This window comes from Salvelinus fontinalis, chromosome 32 (assembly GCF_029448725.1).
Source record: "Salvelinus fontinalis isolate EN_2023a chromosome 32, ASM2944872v1, whole genome shotgun sequence".
NCBI classification, from domain to species: domain Eukaryota; kingdom Metazoa; phylum Chordata; class Actinopteri; order Salmoniformes; family Salmonidae; genus Salvelinus; species Salvelinus fontinalis.
Genome location: NC_074696.1, coordinates 19,083,081 through 19,104,559, shown reverse-complemented (window position 1 = coordinate 19,104,559; position 21,479 = coordinate 19,083,081). Strand labels below are relative to the sequence as shown.

Below are 21,479 nucleotides of genomic sequence, written 5' to 3'. Positions count from 1 at the left end.
ATGTCAATTTCTCATAAGCCGCCTCCAACGTCATTTTAGAGAATTAGGCAGTACGTCCAACTGGCCTCACAACCGCAGACCACGTGTATGGTGTCGTGTGGCTGAGCGGTTTGCTGATGTCAACGTTGTGAACAGAATGCCCAGTGGTGGTGGGTTATGGTAAGGGTAGGCATAAGCTATAGACAATTGCAACACAATTGCATTTTATCTATGGCAGTTTGAATGCACAGAGATACAGTGACAAGATCCTGAGGTCCATTGTCGTGCCATTCATCACCTCATGTTTCAGCATGGATCGCAAGGATCTGTACACAATTCCTGGAAGCTGAAAATGTCCCAGTTCTTCCATGGCCTGCATACTTATAGACACGTCCCCCATTGAGCATGTTTGGGATGCTCTGGATCGACGTGTACGACAGTGTGTTCCAGTTCCCGCCAATATCCAGCAACTTTGCATTGCCATTGAAGAGGAGTGGGACAACATTCCACAGGCCACAATCAACAGCCTGATCAACTCTATGTGAAGAAGATGTGTCACGCTGCATGAGGCAAATGGTGGTCACAGTAGATACTGACTCGTTTTCTGATACTAACTTTTTTTAAGGTATCTGTGACCAAGGGATCCATATCTGTATTCCCAGTCATGGGGAATCCATAGATTAGGGCCTAATTCATTTATTTCAATTGACTGATTTCCTTATATGAACTTTAACTCAATAAAATCGTTGAAATTGCTGCATGTTGCGTTTATATTTGTGTTCAGTATAGTTCATTTCCACCAGGGGTTGGAACCGGTTCAGGGAACAGAACCGAAAACCGGAAAATAACAAATATTTTCAAGGAACAGAATTAGAACCAGGAATGAAAGTGATTTTGATTTCAGAGGTTTAAAAAGGAACAGAAAATAACCATTTAAACCGTTACTTTTTTTGTTGTTAGAACCGGTTCATAACTTTATTTTGCTGCTCGGAACAGTGGAATGGAACGCAGAACATACTGGTTCTGTTCAGAACGAAACGATAGGCAAATGTTTTTGTTCCAACCCCTGCTTTACACAAAGCATAGTTAAAACTATAGCTATCCCAGGTCTGATACACACACATACAAACACACACACCAATAACCTACTTGTCACACCCTGATCTGTTTCACCTGTCTTTGTGATTGTCTCCACGCCCCTCCAGGTGTTGCCCATCTTCCCCATTATCCCCTGTGTATTTATACCTGTGTTCTCTGTTTGTCTGTTGCCAGTTCGTTTTGTTTCGCCAAGCTGTTCTCCCGCTGTTCCTGTCACACGATTGTTCCTGTTTTCTAGTTTCCCGGTTTTTACCTTTTCTGCCTGGCCTGACCCTGCCTGCCATCCTGTACCTTTCCCCACCTATCTGGATTACTGACCTCTGCCTACCCTGACCCCGAGCCTGCCTGCCGTCCTGTACCTTTGCACCACCTATCTGGATTACTGACCCCTTTCTGCCTTGAACTGTCTTTTGTCTGCCCCTGTTGGATTAATAAACTGTTGTTAATTTGACGTTGTCTGCACCTGGGTCTCACCTGAAACGTGATACTACTTCACAACACTGCCAAATGCCATTCTAAATCCCTCTCTGATTTTCTATCTATCTAATCATGATGTGCTGGGTGGCGGGGACACATACATATATCAGACATATACAGTATATTACCATACATAGACATATACAGTATATTACCATACATATATCAGACATATACAGTATATTATCATACATATATCAGACATATACAGTATATTACCATACATATATCAGACATACTGTAAGGGGTGCGTAACTGGTGGCAGCGAAGTCAGACGCAGGAGAGCAGAGCTGGGTAATAACCGGAGCAGTTCAATATATATATATCGCCGAACACCGCCCGAACAAGGAGAGGAACCGACTTCGGCAGAAGTCGTGACAGTTGTACCCCCCCCCCCATGACGCGCGGCTCCAGCAGCACGCCGACACCGGCCTCGGGGACGACCCGGAAGGCGAGGTGCAGAGCGATCCGGACGGAGACGGTGGAACTCCCGCAGCATTGAAGGGTCCAACACGTCCTCCACCGGAACCCAGCATCTCTCCTCCGGACCATACCCCTCCAAGTCCACGAAGTACTGAAGGCCCCTCGCCCGACGCCTCGAAACCAGTATGGAACGAACGGAGTACGCCAGGGCCCCCTCAATGTCCAGGGGGGCGGCGGAACCTCCCGCACCTCAGACTCCTGGAGTGGGCCAGCCACCACCGGCCTGAGGAGAGACACATGGAACGAGGGTTTAATATGGTAATCGGGGGGAAGCTGTAACCTGTAACTCACCTCGTTCAGTCTCCTCAGGACTTTAAATGGCCCCACAAACCGCGGACCCAGCTTCCGGCAGGGTAGGCGGAGGGGCAGGTTTCGGGTCGAGAGCCCGGTGCGAACACCGGGGCCTCACTGCGGTGACGGTCTGCGCCGGCTTTCTGGCGAAGCACGACGAGCTGAAGGTGAACATGGGCGGCGTCCCATGTTTCCTCCACGCACTGGAACCAGTCGTCCACAGCAGGAGGCTCGGTTTGACTCTGATGCCAAGGAGCCAGAACCGGCTGATACCCCAGTACGCACTGGAAGGGGGAGAGGTTAGTGGAGGAGTGGCGGAGCGAGTTCTGGGCCATCTCTACCCAGGGCACGAACGCTGCCCACTCCCCCGGCCGGTCCTGGCAATAAGACCTCAGAAACCTTCCCACATCCTGGTTAACTCTCTCCACCTGCCCGTTACTCTCGGGGTGAAAACCCGAGGTAAGGCTGATCGAGACCCCCAGACGTTCCATGAACGCCCTCCAGACCCTCGAAGTGAACTGGGAACCCCGATCAGACACTATGTTCTCAGGCACCTCGTAGTGCCGGAAGACGTGTGTAAACAAGGCCTCCGCAGTCTGTAGGGCCGTAGGGAGACCGGGCAGCGGGAGGAGACGGCAGGACTTAGAAAAATGGTCCACAACGACCAGGATCGTGGTGTTACCCTGTGAGGGAGGTAGATGGGTAAGGAAATCCACCGACAGGTGCGACCAAGGCCTTTGTGGAATGGGTAAGGGGTGTAACTTACCTCTGGGCAGGTGCCTAGGAGCCTTACACTGGGCGCACACCGAGCAGGAGGCAACATACACCCTCACGTCCTTAGCCAAAGTGGGCCACCAGTACTTCCCACTCAGACAGCGCACCGTCCAACCGATGCCTGGGTGACCAGAGGAGGGTGACGTGTGGGCCCAATAGATCAGCCGGTCACGGACAGCTGACGGAACATACAGACGCCCAGCGGGACACTGGAGGGGAGTGGGCTCTGCACGTAGCGCCTGCTCAACGTCCGCGTCCATCTCCCACACTACCTGTGCCACCAGGCAGGAGGCCAGGAGTATGGGGGTGGGATCCATGGGCCGCTCCTCAGTGTCATACAGCCGGGACAGTGCATCTGCCTTCACGTTCTGGGAACCTGGTCTGTAAGAAAGGGTGAAAACAAAATGGGTGAAAAACATGGCCCACCTTGCCTGGCGAGGGTTTAATCTCCTCGCCGCCCGGATGTACTCCAGATTGCGGTGGTCAGTCCAGATGAGAAAAGGGTGTTTAGCCCCTTCAAGCCAATGTCTCCATGCCTTCAAAGCCTTGACGACAGCCAACAGCTCCCGGTCCCCCACGTCATAGTTTCGCTCCGCCGGGCTGAGCTTCCTCAAGAAGAAGGAACAGGGGCGGAGCTTCGGTGGCGTACCCGAGCACTAAGAGAGCACGGCTCCTATCCCAGCCTCGGACGCGTCCACCTCCACTATGAATGCCAAAGAGCGATCCGGATGGGCCAGCACGGGAGCCGAGGTAAACAGAGCCCTCAGGTGACCAAAAGCCCTGTCCGTCTCAGCCGACCACTGCAAACGTACCAGTCCCTCCTTCAGCAGTGAGGTAATGGGAGCCGCTACCTGACCAAAACCCCGGATAAACCTCCGGTAGTAGTTGGCAAACCCTAGAAACCGCTGCACCTCCTTTACCGTGGTGGGAGTTGGCCAATTACGTACGGCTGAGATGCGGTCACTCACCATCTCCACCTCAAGTGATGCGGTACCCTAGGAAGGAGACGGACTGTTGGAAGAACAGGCATTTCTCAGCCTTGGCGTACAGGTCATGCTCCAACAGTCGACCAAGCACCTTGCGCACCAGGGACACATGCTCGGCGCGTGTAGCGGAGTATATCAGAATGTCATCAATATACACCACTACACCCTGGCCGTGCAGGTCCCTGAAAATCTACGTCTACAAAGGCTTGGAAGACTGATGGAGGATTCATCAACCGTACGGCATGACGAGGTACTCATAATGCCCTGAGGTCGTACTGAACTCCGTCTTCCACTCGTCTCCCTCCCCGATGTGCACCAGGTTGTAAGCACTCCTGAGATCAAGTTTGGTGAAGAAGCGCGTTCCGTGCATTGACTCAATCGCCGTGGCGATAAGAGGTAGCGGGTAACTGTACCTCCAGTTTTCTGATTTAGGCCTTGATAGTCAATACACGGGCGCAGACCTCCCTCCTTCTTCTTCACAAAAAATAAACTCGAGGAGTGGAGGACTGAATGTACCTCTGACGCAGGGATTCGGAGACATACAGTGGGGCAAAAAAGTATTTAGTCAGCCACCAATTGTGCAAGTTCTCCCACTTAAAAAGATGAGAGGCCTGTAATTTTCATCATAGGTACACTTCAACTATGACAGACAAAGTGAGAAAAGAAAATCCAGAAAATCACATTGTAGGATTTTTAATGAATTTATTTGCAAATTATGGTGGAAAATAAGTATTTGGTCAATAACAAAAGTTTCTCTCAATACTTTGTTATATACCCTTTGTTGGCAATGACAGAGGTCAAATGTTTTCTGTAAGTCTTCACAAGGTTTTCACACACTGTTGCTGGTATTTTGGCCCATTCCTCCATGCAGATCTCCTCTAGAGCAGTGATGTTTTGGGGCTGTTGCTGGTCAACACGAACTTTCAACTCCCTCCAAAGATTTTCTATGGGGTTGAGATCTGGAGACTGGCTAGGCCACTCCAGGACCTTGAAATGCTTCTTACGAAGCCACTCCTTCGTTGCCCGGGCGGTGTGTTTGGGATCATTGTCATGCTGAAAGACCCAGCCACGTTTCATCTTCAATGCCCTTGCTGATGGAAGGAGGTTTTCACTCAAAATCTCACAATACATGGCCCCATTCATTCTTTCCTTTACACAGATCAGTCGTCCTGGTCCCTTTGCAGAAAAACAGACCCAAAGCATGATGTTTCCAACCCCATGCTTCACAGTAGGTATGGTGTTCTTTGGATGCAACTCAGCATTCTTTGTCCTCCAAACACGACGAGTTGAGTTTTTACCAAAAAGTTCTATTTTGGTTTCATCTGACCATATGACATTCTCCCAATCTTCTTCTGGATCATCCAAACGCTCTCTAGCAAACTTCAGACGGGCCTGGACATGTACTGGCTTAAGCAGGGGGACACGTCTGGCACTGCAAGATTTGAGTCCCTGGCGACGTAGTGTGTTACTGATGGTAGGCTTTGTTACTTTGGTCCCAGCTCTCTGCAGGTCATTCACTAGGTCCCCCCGTGTGGTTCTGGGATTTTTGCTCACCGTTCTTGTGATCATTTTGACCCCACGGGGTGAGATCTTGCGTGGAGCCCCAGATCGAGGGAGATTATCAGTGGTCTTGTATGTCTTCCATTTCCTAATAATTGCTCCCACAGTTGATTTCTTCAAACCAAGCTGCTTACCTATTGCAGATTCAGTCTTCCCAGCCTGGTGCAGGTCTACAATTTTGTTTCTGGTGTCCTTTGACAGCTCTTTGGTCTTGGCCATAGTGGAGTTTGGAGTGTGACTGTTTGAGGTTTTGGACAGGTGTCTTTTATACTGATAACAAGTTCAAACAGGTGCCATTAATACAGGTAACGAGTGGAGGACAGAGGAGCCTCTTAAACAAGAAGTTACAGGTCTGTGAGAGCCAGAAATCTTGCTTGTTTGTAGGTGACCAAATACTTATTTTCCACCATAATTTGCAAATAAATTCATAAAAAATCCTACAATGTGATTTTCATGATTTTTTTTCTCATTTTGTCTGTCATAGTTGAAGTGTACCTATGATGAAAATTACAGGCCTCTCTCATATTTTTAAGTGGGAGAACTTGCACAATTGGTGGCTGACTAAATACTTTTTTGCCCCACTGTATGTTTCCATAGCCACCGTCTCAGCCTGTGACAGGGGATACACGTGACTCCTGGGAAGTGCGGCATCTACCAGGAGATTTATCGCACAATCCCCCCGTCGATGGGGTGGTAATTGAGTCGCCTACTTTTTGGAGAAGGTGAGAGCCAAATCGGCATATTTGGGGGGAATGCGCACGGTGGAGACCTGGTCTGGACTTTCCACCGTAGTAGCACCTACGCAAACCCCTAAACACCTCCCCGAGCACTCTCGCGACCACCCCGTGAGAGCCCTCCGTTGCCATGAAACAGTGGGGTCATGACAAGCTAACCAGGGTAGGCCTAGCACCACGGGAAACGCAGGAGAGTCAATGAGAAAGAGACTGATTCTCTCCGTGTTCTCCGTGTGACCCCCCTGCGTCACCGTGGCCTCCCTAATCAGCCCTCACCCTAATGGTCGACTATCTAAGGCGTGAACTGGGAAGGGCATAGCCACAGGAACGATGGGGATCCCTAAACTATGGGCAAATGATTTGTCAATAAAATTCCCAGCCGCGCCTGAATCGACGAGTGCCTTATACTGGGAATGTGGGGAAAAGTAACAAACAAAAAACATGTGTGCAACAGAGGGCTCTGGGTGAGAATGGTGCCGGCTCACCTGGGGTGACGCCAGAGTGCCCTGCACTCCCAGAGGAACCAACCCGGCACCGACCGGCAGTGTGCATCGGAGCGGTGGTGCCGCGGGTAGCCAGCAGGTTATCCAGCCGAATGGACAGGTCTACCAGCTGGTCGAAGGTGAGGGTGGTGTCCCTGCAGGCCAACTCTCGACGGAAGTCCTCGGCCAACTGCAGCGATAGTGGTCGATCAGGGCCCTGTCGTTCCAGCCCACTTCGAAGGCCAGGGTCCGAAAATCCAAGCGAACTCCTGTGTGCTCCTCGTCCCCTGCCGCTGGTGGAAAAGACGTTCACCCGCCACTCTACCCTCGGGCGGGTGTTCGAAGACTTTCCGGAAACGACGGGTGAACTCCTCAAAGTGGTCCAGCACCGCATCTCCTTCCACGCACATTGCGTTGGCCCACTCCAGGGCTTTCCCAGAGAGGCATGAGACGACGGCGGACACTCTTTCACGGCCCGAAGGAGCCAGGTATAACTCCAACGGCAGCAGAAATCCCTGGCAGCGTGCAGCCGTCCCATCGTACTCCCCGGGGAGGGTGAGGCGAATCCCATTGGAACCGGAAGCAGGGGGAGCGAGTAGTGGAAGCCCCTGTTGTGCTGGTGGAGGTGCTGAAGAAACTCTCCGTCTCTCCCAGCGGTCCATAGCTTGGACGATGCGGTCCATGGCGGCGCCGAGATGGTGGAGCATCGCTGTGTGTTCCTGGACGCGCTCCTCGACTCCATATTCGGGTGTGGTATTCTGTAAGGGGTGCGCAACTGGTGGCAGCGAAGTCAGACGCAGGAGAGCAGAGCTGGGTAATAACCGGAGCGGTTTAATATATATATATATATATATATAACCACCGGCATCCAGAATAATAAAGAATGGGTACAAAACCCGTCGCGCACCAGACAACAATGTGTACAAGCACTTACAACAAACAATACCACACAAAGACATGGGGGGAACAGAGGGTGCAATACACAACACGTAATGAGGGAATGAAAACCAGGTGAGTGGGAAAACAAGACAAAAAAAATGAAAAATGGATCGGCGATGGCTAGAAGACCGGTGACGTCGACCGCCGAACACCGCCCGAACAAGGAGAGGAACCGACTTCGGTAGAAATTGTAACACATACACAGTATATCAAATCAAATCAAATAAAATGTTATTTGTCACATACACATGTTTAGCAGATGTAAATGCGAGTGTAGCGAAATGCTTGTGCTTCTAGTTCTGACAATGCAGTAATAACCAACGAGTAATCTAACCTAACAGTTCCACAACTACTACCTTATACACACAAGTGTAAAAGGATAAAGAATATGTACATAAAGATATATGAATAAGTGATGGTACAGAACGGCATAGGCAAGATGCAGTAGATAGTATCGAGTACAGTATATACATATGAGATGAGTAATGTAGGGTATGTAAACATAAAAGTGGCATAGTTTAAAGTGGCTAGGGATACATGTATTACATAAAGATGGCAAGATTCAGTAGATGATATAGAGGACAGTATATACATATACATTATATTAAGTGGCATTGTTTAAAGTGGCTAGTGATACATTTTTGATCAATTCCCCATCAATTTCCATTATTAAAGTGAGCTGGTGTTGAGTCAGTATGTTGGCAGCAGCCACTCAATGTTAGTGGTGGCTGTTTAACAGTCTGATGGCCTTGAGATAGAAGCTGTTGTTCAGTCTCTCGGTCCCTGCTTTGATGCACCTGTACTGACCTCGCCTTCTGGATGATAGCGGGGTGAACAGGCAGTGGCTCGGGTGGTTGTTGTCCTTGATGATCTTTATGGCCTTCCTGTGACATCGGGTGGTGTAGGTGTCCTGGAGGGCAGGTAGTTTGCCCCCAGTGATGCGTTGTGCAGACCTCACTACCCTCTGGAGAGCCTTACGGTTGTGGGTGGAGCAGTTGCCGTACCAGGCGGTGATACAGCCCAACAGGATGCTCTCGATTGTGCATCTGTAGAAGTTTGTGAGTGCTTTTGGTGACAAGCCGAATTTCTTCAGCCTCCTGAGCCTTCTTCACAACGCTGCGTTCTTCAGCTGCTGCGCCTTCTTCACAACGCTGTGTGGGTGGACCAATTCAGTTTGTCCGTGATGTGTACGCCGAGGAACTTAAAACGTACTACCCTCTCCACTACTGTCCCGTCGATGTGGATAGGGGGGGTGCTCCCTCTGCTGTTTCCTGAAGTCCACAATCATCTCCTTTGTTTTGTTGACGTTGAGTGTGAGGTTATTTTCCTGACACCACCCTCCGAGGGCCCTCACCTTCTTCGCTGTAGGACGTCTCGTCGTTGTTGGTAATCACGCCTACCACTGTAGTGTCGTCCGCAAACTTGATGATTGAGTTGGAGGCGTGCATGGCCACGCAGTCGTGGGTGAACAGGGAGTACAGGAGAGGGCTCAGAACGCACCCTTGTGGAGCCCCAGTGTTGAGGATCAGCGGGGTGGAGATGTTGTTACCTTCCCTCACCACCTGGGGGCGGCCCGTCAGGAAGTCCAGTACCCAGTTGCACAGGGTGGGGTCGAGACCCAGAGTCTCGAGCTTGATGACGAGTTTGGAGGGTACTATGGTGTTAAATGCTGAGCTGTAGTCGATGAACAGCATTCTCACATACAGTGGGGAGAACAAGTATTTGAAACACTGCCGATTTTGCAGGTTTTCCTACTTGCAAAGCATGTAGAGGTCTGTAATTTTTATCATAGGTACACTTCAACTGTGAGAGACGGAATCTAAAACAAAAATCCAGAAAATCACATTGTATGATTTTTAAGTAATTAATTTGCATTTTATTGCATGACATAAGTATTTGATCACCTACCAACCAGTAAGAATTCCGTCTCTCACAGGCCTATTAGTTTTTCTTTAAGAAGCCCTCCTGTTCTCCACTCATTACCTGTATTAACTGCACCTGTTTGATAAAAATTACAGACCTCTACATGCTTTGTAAGTAGGAAAACCTGCAAAATCGGCAGTGTCTCAAATACTTGTTCTCCCCACTGTAGGTATTCCTCTTGTCCAGATGGGTTAGGGCAGTGTGCAGTGTGGTTGCGATTGCGTCGTCTGTGGACCTATTAGGGCGGTAAGCAAATTGGATTGGGTATAGGGTGTCAGGTAGGGTGGAGGTGATATGGTCCTTGACTAGTCTCGCAAAGCACTTCATGATGACGGAAGTGAATGCTACGGGGCGGTAGTCGTTTAGCTCAGTTACCTTAGCTTTCTTGGGAACAGGAACAATGGTGGCCCTCTTGAAGCATGTGGGAACAGCAGACTGGGATAAGGATTGATTGAATATGTCCGTAAACACACCAGCCAGCTGGTCTGCGCATGCTCTGAGGGCGCGGCTGGGTCTCCCGTCTGGGCCTGCAGCCTTGCGTGGCTTAACATGTTTAAATGTTTTACTCACGTCGGCTGCAGTGAAGGAGAGTTCGCAGGTTTTGGTAGCGGGCCGTATAAGTGGCACTGTATTATCCTCAAAGCGAGCAAAGAAGTTATTAAGTCTGTCTGGGAGCAAGACATCCTGGTCCGTGACGGGGCTGGTTTTCTTTTTGTAATCCGTGATTGACTGTAGACCCTGCCACATACCTCTTGGGTCTGAGCCGTTGAATTGCAACTCTACTTTGTCTCTATACTGACGCTTAGCTTGTTTGATTGCCTTGTGTAGGGAATAGCTACACTGTTTGTATTCGGTCATGTTTCCGGTCACCTTGCCCTGGTTAAAAGCAGTGGTTCGCGCTTTCAGTTTCGCGTGAATGCTGCCATCAATCCACGGTTTCTGGTTTGGGAATGTTTTTATAGTTGCTGTGGGTACGACATCGCAGATGCCCTTTCTAATGAACTCGCTCACCGAATCAGCGTATTCGTCAATGTTGTTGTTGGACGCAATGCGGAACATTAGCCTTGTTAGATTAGCCTTGTTAAAATCCCCAGCTACAATGAATGCAGCCTCAGGATATGTGGTTTCCAGTTTACATAGGGTCAGATAAAGTTCGTTCAGGGCCATCGATGTGTCTGCTTGGGGGGGGGGGGGGGAATATATACGGCTGTGATTATAATCGACTGGAAGGCAACCCTTGCTCGGATTTCATCAACCTTGTTGTCAAGAGACTGGACATTGGCGAGTAGTATGCTAGGGAGTGGTGCGCGATGTGCCAGTCACCGGAGCCTGACCAGAAGACCGCTTCGTTTGCCCCTTTTACGGCGACGTTGTTTAGGTTCGCCGGCTGGGATCAGATCCACTGTCCTGGGTGGAATGCAAAACACAGGATTCGCTTCGGGAAAGTCCTATTCCTGGTCGTTATGATGGTGAGTTGACGTTGCTCTTATATTCAGTAGTTCCTCCCGACTGTATGTAATAAAACCTAAGATTACCTGGGGTACCAGTGTAAGAAATAACACATACAAAAACAAAATACTAGATAGATTCCTAGGAACGCGAAGCGAGGCGGCCATCTCTGTCGGCGCCGGAACATATATCATATATCATACATATACAATATATTACCATACATACATCAGACATATACAGTATATTACCATACATATTTCATACATATATCACCAGACCAGAGCCTATAGGATGTGCATCACTCCACTTAGACACATGGTGATTAACCCGGCGTCTCCCACCTCCGCCTCTAAATGGGGCTTAAATATAGACCCTCAGCCTCGCTGCCATGGCAACGCGCTACCATTATGGAAATGGTGGCTTTATTGTCCTCCAGCCTCCTGACCCACTAATGATGAGTGTATGGTAATGGGCTTTAGTGTGTGCTAGAACAAACACAGGGAGGAAAACATGTTGGCAGTCCCTCAAACACAGGAAAACAGCCCTAGAGGCTTTTTTTTAAGTGAACAGCCACATTATTCTTGAACTATGTTTAGCAACGCCTGATTTGACATGACATAATGACTACCACAACCACAACTCATGACCAAGATTGACCTGTTGTAGAAGATTGGAGTGCAGTGTGACCACACAGGTCTGTCGTTAGTATGGTGAAACAGATCTGGGGCCGTATGTATAAAGCTTCTCAGAGTAGGAGTGCTGATCTCAGTGTCGTGTACTCATGGATGCCAGGGGAAGCCAGGCTTCCCCCAAAAAGGTACCAATAAAATAAAAAAAATAAAAAAAACGTATCTTTCGTTTCTCTGTGTTTCATAATTTTCCTTCAATTCACAAGAGGCTGAATGTATCTGACTGGAGAAAGCATCTGAGTGAGCGAAACAGCGCCCCTGTGTCTCTGTATGTGTAATCCATTTATCTGATGCTGTCTGGCCAAAAAGAGGATGATATTGCTGCCGCACGTATAATTGAATGCAAGGGAAGCCAGCGAGCAATTGTACTTCCTTGATAAAAAAAAAAAGAAAGAATAATAGCCAATCAGCATTGAGCTAAACTGAGTAAGCTCAACTGTGAATGGTCCTGACGCACCAACAAAAAAAGTGTCAAGCCAGTTTGGATATGGCTTCACACCAATCACTTTACATCAAGCCAAATGTCATTTGACTGAAAAAACTTGAATTGCTGCATCGCGTTGTGTTGTTGTCCTCCGGTGGCTAGCTAGCTAAAATTGTCCCTTTCCTAAATTAGGCATGGACGGATATTTGGATTTAGACTTGTTTTACTTAATTTTCCGTACAATGATTATAACGGCGATTCTGATCCGACCATGAATTCATACATTATGCCTCTGGCCTGAGAGGATGGAAGCTATATGTAGTAGGCTAATGTTAACTAGCTGGCTAATCATTGCCCATGAAAGGAAGTTAGGCTAGAGAGCAACAAAAACTAGGACAAAGACAAACTACTCATAGACCGTTTCGGTAACATGAAAGAGAGGAGGATGGCATTGGTATTTCTCTACAAGTAGGGTGAGTCAACATGTTTTTTCTACTTACGCACGCATAGGCACACATACGCACGCACACACGCACGCACGCGGCACACACACACACACAGAGAAATCAGAACTATGGCCAGCCACATGATATTTAGCTTACGTTGATTGGACTAAATAGTTTTTTGTATCTTTTAGTTGTCACTGTATTAGACTAAGCAGAGGTGATTAGATGATGTTGAAATGTTGAATTTGAAATGGTGCTGGAATAGTGGAGGCAGCTCCTGTTTTCTTTGTGACTTGCGGTAACTCTCCATGGTTTAAATCAATAGTTGTTTCGTAGTCCGAAAATGTTCGAAATGGTAACTTGCTTGACCATGCTGTAGGTCATGTAACTGCTTGTTACATGCTAAATGCTTTGTGGACTTCACCGAACAGATGTTGCTCTCCGGTTTTGTGATGAAACAAAGGTGTGGCTGAATTTATTTTGCCACTGTGTCTTCTTATTGTCTTGACCTTTGGCCTATATATTATGGTCACAAGGCATAAGAACTAACAGGTTATAGAGAAAACAACGCAATTATCACAACACATTGGTTGCAATATGGCTTTTTTTTCTGGCTTGACTTCCCCAGTGATTTTACCCATGCGCCGCTACTGGCTGATCTAGGATCAGGTCCCCCCTGTCCATATACTGTATATTCATTATAATCAAAAAGGCACTCTGAGATGCTTTGTGAATACCTGATAAGTAGAGGAGTGTACTCATGGGTCAGTAAGTTAGACATTGTTGTAGGTTCCTAGCTCCTATGAATGAGTTAATAAAACTGTATAGGATTTGATTGGCCACACTAACAGGTGTATCAGTAGGAGGGTGAGACAGCGGGGCAGTAGGCTACCCACCTCATCGTCATCAGCATCATACTGGGCATACTGCTGCTCCAGCAACTCTCTCTGTCTCCTCTCCTGCTCCAGAGTCTGTTGGATCAGAGCAGCCACCTCGCTCACCTGGCCCGGACGCTCTCGACCAATCACAAACCTGGAAAACGGACAGCAACACAGCCAATCAGTTGCATTTCACTCAAGTGGTGACTTTACAATACACTTTGAACCACTGTGCATGTTGGTTCAATGATGAATTAGGGCTTCACTTCAATATACTTTTTCCTGAGACATTTTCAGCTGAACTAAAACATGACAGAACTTTTAATTTGTGGACTAGAAAAGGTGCCCTTTTCCACTATGTATGTTTATTTGTTTGTGTGATTGAGGCTGTAACAGGCAGTCTGTGCGTTTCACAGGGACTCAATAGCAGGATCTGATTATAGGGGAGTGTAGGGGGGAGAGGGAGGGGGATAGGGTTTTCAGCACTAACACAATAACGTGACAATGGCATACAGCCGTCCAGGTTGGAATGTGCATATCGGGCACTGGCACAGGCACAGACTCTGGGCTACAGCTGTACCAGCCGTTCTCTCACACCCTACTATACAGAGCCAAGGAGTTCCATGTTGATAGACGGAGAGAGAGAGAGGGAGACAGAGAGGGAGAGACAGAGGGAGAGAGAGAAAGAAAGGGAGAGATGGAGAGGGAGAGAGAGAGAGAAAGAAAGGAGGAGAGAGAGAGGGAGAGAGATAGATAGAGAGAACGAACAACCAGAACAATACAATTTCTACCTGTGTCTTTCTCACTATTTCATTATTGTCTATTTCATTTATTTTATTTATTTAACCTTTATTTAACTAGGCAAGTCAGTTAAGAACAAATTGTTATTTACAATAACGGACTTCATTCATGTCTTATTAAGCGTCTCCAATCTGAAATTAAAACTATAATCGGCTTCCTAGTTCGCAACAAAGCCTCCTTCACTCAAGCTGCCAAACATACCCTCGTAAATCTGACTATCCTACCGATCCTTGACTTTGGCGATGTCATTTACAAAATAGCCTCCAACACTCTACTCAGCAAATTGGATGTAGTCTATTACAGTGCCATCCGTTTTGTCACCAAAGCCCCATGTACTACCCACCACTGCGACCTGTATGCTCTTGTTGGCTGGTCCTCACTACATATTCGTCGCCAAACCCTCTGGCTCCAGGTCATCTATACGGCTTTGCTAGGTAAAGCTCTGCCTTATCTCAGCTCACTGGTCACGATAACAACACCCAACCGTAGCACGCGCTCCAGCAGGTATATTTCACTGGAAATCCCCAAAGCCAACACCTCCTTTGGCCGCCTTTCCTTCCAGTTCTCTGCTGCCAATGACTGGAACGAATTGTAAAAATCACTGAAGTTGGAGACTTATATCTCCCTCACTAACTTTAAGCATCGGCTGTCAGAGCAGCTTATCGATCGCTGCAGCTGTACACAGCCCATCTGTAAATAACCCAACCAACTACCTCATCCTATATTTGGTTTAGTTTTTTCTGTACTTTTGCACAAAAGTATTTCTACTTGCACATCCTCATCTGCACATCAATCACTCCAGTGTTAATTGCTAAATTGTAATTACTTCGCCACTATGGCTTATTTATTGCCTATTTATTGCCTTACCTCCTTACTTCATTTGCACAAACTGTATACAGATTTTTCTATTGTGTTACTGACTGTACATTTGTTTATCCCATGTGTTACTCTGTGTTGTTGTTTTTGTCGCACTGCTTTGCTTTATCTTGGCCAGGTCGCAGTTGTAAATGAGAACTTGTTCTCAACTGGCCTACCTGGTAAAATAAAGGTGAAATATATATATATTTTTTTTAAATTGTAGTGTCCTGTTAATTGTTACTCATTGAGTAGTATTATTTTTCCTATGAATATCTATCTGCGTCATCATGGGTCTACAATATATGTTTCCTTTGATAATGTATGTGGTAAGACTTTCCACGCCAATAAAGTCATTTGAATTTGATAAAGGGTGAAACAGAGAGAGAGAAACAAAGAGAGAGAGAGAAACAAAGAGAGAGAGAGAAATGGACAGAGAGATAGAGAGGGAGAGAGAGAGGGAGAGAGGGAGAGAGGGAGAGAGGGAGAGAGGGAGAGAGGGAGAGAGAGAGAGAGAGAGAGAGAGAGAGAGAGAGAGAGAGAGAGAGAGAGAGAGAGAGAGAGAGAGAGAGAGAGAGAGAGAGAGAGAGAGAGAGAGAGAGAGAGAGAGAGAGAGAGAGAGAAAGAAAGAGAGGGGCAGGCTCTCTTCCCCCATGTTCCCTCTCTACCACCCAGCATACAATTATGGGGTGGGCCGTCTTTGTAAATAATAATTTGTTCTTAACTGACTTGCCTAGTTAAATAAAGGTTCAATAAAAAATATATACAATAAAATATATAGGAGGTAAAAACACATATTTCTCTGGTTTCTCTCTCGTTTACTCCAAGATGGATCCCTCTATCTCAGTGGGAGAGCATATTTGACTGTGTCTCCAATCATCCGGAGTGGGCATGCAAATTACAGAGCTAGGCTGGCTACATTCCAGAGTTAACTTTGATCTACATCTGAATCAACAACTGAGAGAAATCAGAATCAAGGAGCGCGCTCTTCCATCTCTTCATCTAGCAGCTGACCTGGAAACAGTTTCCTCTTTCCCGGTAAAGCAACATGCAGGGGGGGGGGGGGGGGTCTACCCTGCTTCTGGGAACAACAGCCATAATACCGACATGTCTTGTCCATTAGGAGCTGCTACAGTATGTTGACAGACAGGGTCTGAGTCCCAAATGGCACCCTATTCCCTTCCCTATATAGCAGCGTTTCCCAAACTCGGTCCTCGGGTGCACGTTTAGTTTTTACCCCTAACACTACACAGCTGATTCAAATGATCAAAGCTTGATGATTAGTTTAATATTTTAATCAGCTGTGTAGAGCTAGGGCAAAAAATGAAAACGTGCATCCCTGTGGTTGCCGATGACCGAGTTTGGGAAACCCTGTTATATAATGTACTTCTTTGACAAGGGCCCATAGGGCTCTGATCAAAGGTAGTGCACTATATAGGGAATAAGGTGCCATTTGGGACGCACAGGGCACTGGGGTTAGGGATGTCAGGGATGTCCGCATTACTTTGCCTCACAACAGATATGCCCTCACTCAGTCAACCACGTGGGATGTTGTTTGATTGTGCTGTATTTTAATATCTGGTTTATACAGTTGAAGTCGGAAGTTTACATACACTTAGGTTGGAGTCATTAAAACTTGTTTTCAACCACTCCACAAATTTCTTGATATCAAACTATAGTTTTGGCAAGTCGGTTAGGACATCTACTTTGCAGCTGCACATGGGGACAAAGATCGTACTTTTTGGAGAAATGTCCTCTGGTCTGACGAATCAAAAATTGAACTGTTTGGCCATAATGACCATTGTTATGTTTGGAGGAAAAAGGGGGAGGCTTGCAAGCCGAAGAACACCATCCCAACTGTGAAGCACAGGGGTGGCAGCATCATGTTGTGGGGATGCTTTGATGCAGGAGGGACTGGTACACTTCATAAAAGAAATGGCATCATGAGGCAGGAAAATGATGTGGTTGTATTGAAGCAACATCTCAAGACATCAGTCAGGAAGTTAAAGCTTGGTCGCAAATGGGTCTTCCAAATTGACAATGATCCCAAGCATACTTCCAAATTTGTGGCAAAATGCCTTAAGGACAACAAAGTCAAGGTATTGGAGTGGCCATCACAAAGCCCTAACCTCAATCCTATAGACAATTTGTGGGCAGAACTGAAAAAGGGTGTGCGAGCAAGGAGGCCTACAAACCTTACTCAGTTACACCAGCTCTGTCAGGAGGAATGGGACAAAATTCACCCAACTTATTGTAGGAAGCTTGTGGAGGCTACCTGAAATGTTTGACCCAAGTTAAACAATTTAAAGGCAATGCTACCAAATACTAATTGAGTGTATGTAAACTTCTGACCCACTGGGAATGTGAAATAATAATAATAATAATTCTCTCTACTATTATTCTGACATTTCACATTCTTAAAATAAAGTGGTGATCATAACTGACCTAAGACAGGGAATTTTTACTAGGATTAAATGTCAGGAATTGTAAAAAAAACTGAGTTTAAATGTATTTGGCTAAGGTGTATGTAAACTTCCGACTTCAACTGTAAATTTGGTGACAAAGATACACTTTATTTTTTTAGCCTTATGCTGGGTGACCAGTGAACTTGCACTTGTGTGGTTTCAGAGACCTGGATGACGTCGTACGTCAGGGTTAAATTTAGTTGAAATGGCGAATCTGGGGCACAGGGCGATCAAACCCAGGGAGGATAGAGAGAGAGAGAGAGAGGGATTTACTGGACAGGAGGAAGAAGAAAGTGAATGAAAAAGGAGCGATAGAGAGGAGAGGATAGGAGAGAAGAGGACAGAGCAGAAGAGAAGAGAAATGGCAGTGTTTAATATCACTTTCTCTTATAGCCAGCCAAATATCTTTGCTACTGCAGTCCATACTTCAATCAATATTTGCTCATCAAACAGCCATGTGTTCATGGGAACAATATGCTGCAATAAAGTTTGACATGTCCTTCCTCTCCAGCCCTCATCCCCTGAGCACCAATCACACCAGTAAGTAGATATGGCTTCTCCTCTGACCATGTCTGTGTCTCTTCCATGATGTGCTCCTATATTGACTGTTCTGCTCTGTAGAGTGGAGGCCTGCTGTCCACTGCTACTCTCTTACAATGATACATTTCCACGCTATTAATATTATGCTAATGAATGCACGAATGGGGGTCTGCCAAAACAGTTTTCACATGCAAGCTATGTTCTGTGTTTGTGTAGCAGTTTTGGTGGTCTGCAGTTTGAAAACATTAACAGTAAATTGGGTTAAGTTTAAAGACACTTTAGCAAGCTTTTATTCATATTAAAAATCTGATTTATTGATTTCTCCATGTGGTCTGTATTAAAGGGCACTTCATTTAATAGAAGAGGCTTTTAAAATTTAATATCGGTACACAATCTCTACTTAAAATAACTAAACCACGCAAAAGGACGACCCATGCATTATTTCTCATGTGCAGAAATGTTGACTATCTGTCAGACTACTATATAAAGTGTAGCAGTACACATTGAGTTATCCCACTAAAAATGCTGTTTTAACTAAACAGACCATGGCTGATGCCCATGCCACTTATGGTGCCGTGGACTCATCTGTATAAATAAATGAAAATAAAATGTTACGGATGTGGCAGTTGATCTTACCTAACCACTCCCTGGGTGTTCCTCAGGACGGAGGCAGCGAAGCTCTGGGTCACCCCCACCAGACTGGTGCCGTCCACCTCCACGATCTGGTCGTTCACCTTGATCCTACGACACAACACACTGAGGTCACAGAAAGGTCACACAAAGGTTAGAGATAAAGGTTACTGTAGGATCTACTGAGCTCTGGCTTGGCTGGTCTAGTGGTAAAGCCGTAGCCTCTGGTACACATGTCTGCGGTATAGGTTTGAATCAGGCCAACTACTTGTCATTCTCTCTCTATCTGTTATGTTCAATGAAAGAAAAATGTATTTGAAAACAAACTAAAAGTAATTATATACAGTTGAAGTGGGAAGTTTACATACACTTAGGTTGGAGTCATTAAAACTAGTTTTTCAACCACTCCACAAATGTCTTGTTAACAAATTATAGTTTTGGCAAGTCGGTTAGTGTCACGTCCTGACCTTAGTTCCTTTTTAATGTCTCTATTTTGGTTCGGTCAAGGCGTGAGTTGGGGTGGGCATTCCATGTTTTTCATTCTATGTTTTGTTCTGTGTGTTGTATTTCTATGTGTTTGGCCAGGTATGGTTCCCAATCAGAAGCAGCTGTCAATTGTTGTCTCTGATTGAGAACCATACTTAGGTAGCCTGTTCCCACCTGTGTTTGTGGGTAGTTGTTTCCTGTTTTGTGTTGTGTCACCTGATAGGACTGTTTCGATTTTCATGTTTCACTTTTGTTATTTTGTATTCAGTGTTCAGTTGTAATAAATTTAACATGGACACGTACCACGCTGCAGTTTGGTCCGATCTTTCCTATTCCTCATCAGACGAGGACGAAGATTGTTACAGTTAGGACATCTACTTTGTGCATAACACAAGTCATTTTTCCATCAATTTGTTTACAGACAGATTATTTCACTTATAAATCACTGTATCACAATTCCAGTGGGTCAGAAGTTTACATACACTAAGTTGACTGTCCCTTTAAACAGCTTGGAAAATTCCAGAAAATGATGTAATGGCTTTAGAAGTTTCTGATAGGCTATTTGACATAATTTGAGTCAATTGGAGGTGTACCTGTGAATGTATTTCAAGGCCTACCTTCAAACTCAGTGCCTCTTTGCTTGACGTCATTGTAAAATCAAAAAAAATCATCCAAGACCTCAGAAAAGAAATTGTAGACCTCCACAAGTCTTGTTCATCATTGGGAGCAATTTCCAAATGCCCGAAGGTACCACCTTCATCTGTACAAACAATAGTACGCAAGTAATAAACACCATGGGACCACGCAGCCATCATACCACTCAGGAAGGAGACGCGTTCTGTCTCCTAGAGATGAACGTACTTTGGTGCGAAAAGTGCAAATCAATCCCAGAACAACAACAAAGGACCTTGTGAAGATGCTGGAGACAACAGGAACAAAATTATCTATATCCACAGTAAAACGAGTACTATATCGACATAACCTGAAAGGCCACTCAGCAAGGAAGAAGCCACTGCTCCAAAACCGCCATAAAAAAGCCAGACTACGGTTTGCAACTGCACATGGGGACAAAGATCGTACTTTTTGGAGAAATGTCCTCTGGTCTGATGAAACAAAAATAGAACTGTTTGGCCATAATGACCATTGTTATGTTTGGAGGAAAAAGGGGGAGGCTTGCAAGCAGAAGAACACCATCCCAACCATGAAGCACGGGGGTGGTAGCATCATGTTGTGGGGGTGCTTGGCTGCAGGAGGGACTGGTGCACTTTACAAAATAGATGGCATCATGAGGGAGGAAAATTATGTGGATATATTGAAGCAACATCTCAAGACAACAGTCAGGATGTTAAAGCTTAGTCGCAAATGGCCCCAAGCATACTTCCAAAGTTGTGGCAAAATGGCTTAAGGACAACAAAGTCAAGGTATTGGAGTGGCCATCACAAAGCCCTGACCTCATTCCTATAGACAATTTGTGGGCAGAACTGAAAAAGTGTGTGCGAGCAAGGAGGCCGACAAACCTGACTCAGTTACACCAGCTCTGTCAGGGGGAATGGGTCAAAAGACACTCTAATGTACTTGTCCTCTTGCTCAGTTGTGCACCCGGGCCCCCCACTCCTCTTTCTATCGTGGTTAGAGACAGTTTGTGCTGTTCTGTGAAGGGAGTAGTACATAGCATTGTACGAGATCTTCAGTTTCTTGGCAATTTCTCACATGGAATAGCCTTCATTTCTCAGAACAAAAATAGACTGACAAGTTTCAGAAGAAACTTCTGGCCATTTTGATCCTGTAATCGAATGTACAAATGCTGATGCTCCAGACACTCAACTAGTCTAAAGGCCAGTTTTATTGCTTCTTTAATCAGAATAACAGTTTTCAGCTGTGCTAACATAATTGCAAAAGGGTTTTCTAATGATCAATTTGCCTTTTAAAATGATAAACTTGGATTAGCTAACACAACGTGCCATTGGAACACAGGAATGATGATTGCTGATAATGGGCCTCTGTACGCCTATGTAGATATTCCATAAAAAAATCTGCCGTTTCCAGATATAATAGTCATTTAAAACATTAACAATGTTTATACTGTA

At 46.1% G+C, this 21,479-nt stretch overlaps 1 protein-coding gene across 4 annotated transcripts in view; it reads right to left on the bottom strand.

Annotated features, from left to right (window-relative positions):
• The window catches only part of LOC129830836 (neurabin-1-like), a 119,620-nt gene that overhangs the window by 38,455 nt on the left and 59,686 nt on the right, over positions 1-21,479 (bottom strand). For 2 of the 4 annotated variants that reach the window (XM_055893606.1, XM_055893608.1), the window contains exons 5-6: positions 18,913-19,032; positions 13,634-13,769 (exon numbers count right to left, since the gene is read on the bottom strand). In XM_055893606.1, coding sequence (XP_055749581.1) covers positions 13,634-13,769; positions 18,913-19,032 — 256 coding nt within the window. The remainder of the gene's footprint in view (positions 1-13,633; positions 13,770-18,912; positions 19,033-21,479) is intronic. The other 2 variants (XM_055893607.1, XM_055893609.1) reach the window with 1 other exon arrangement.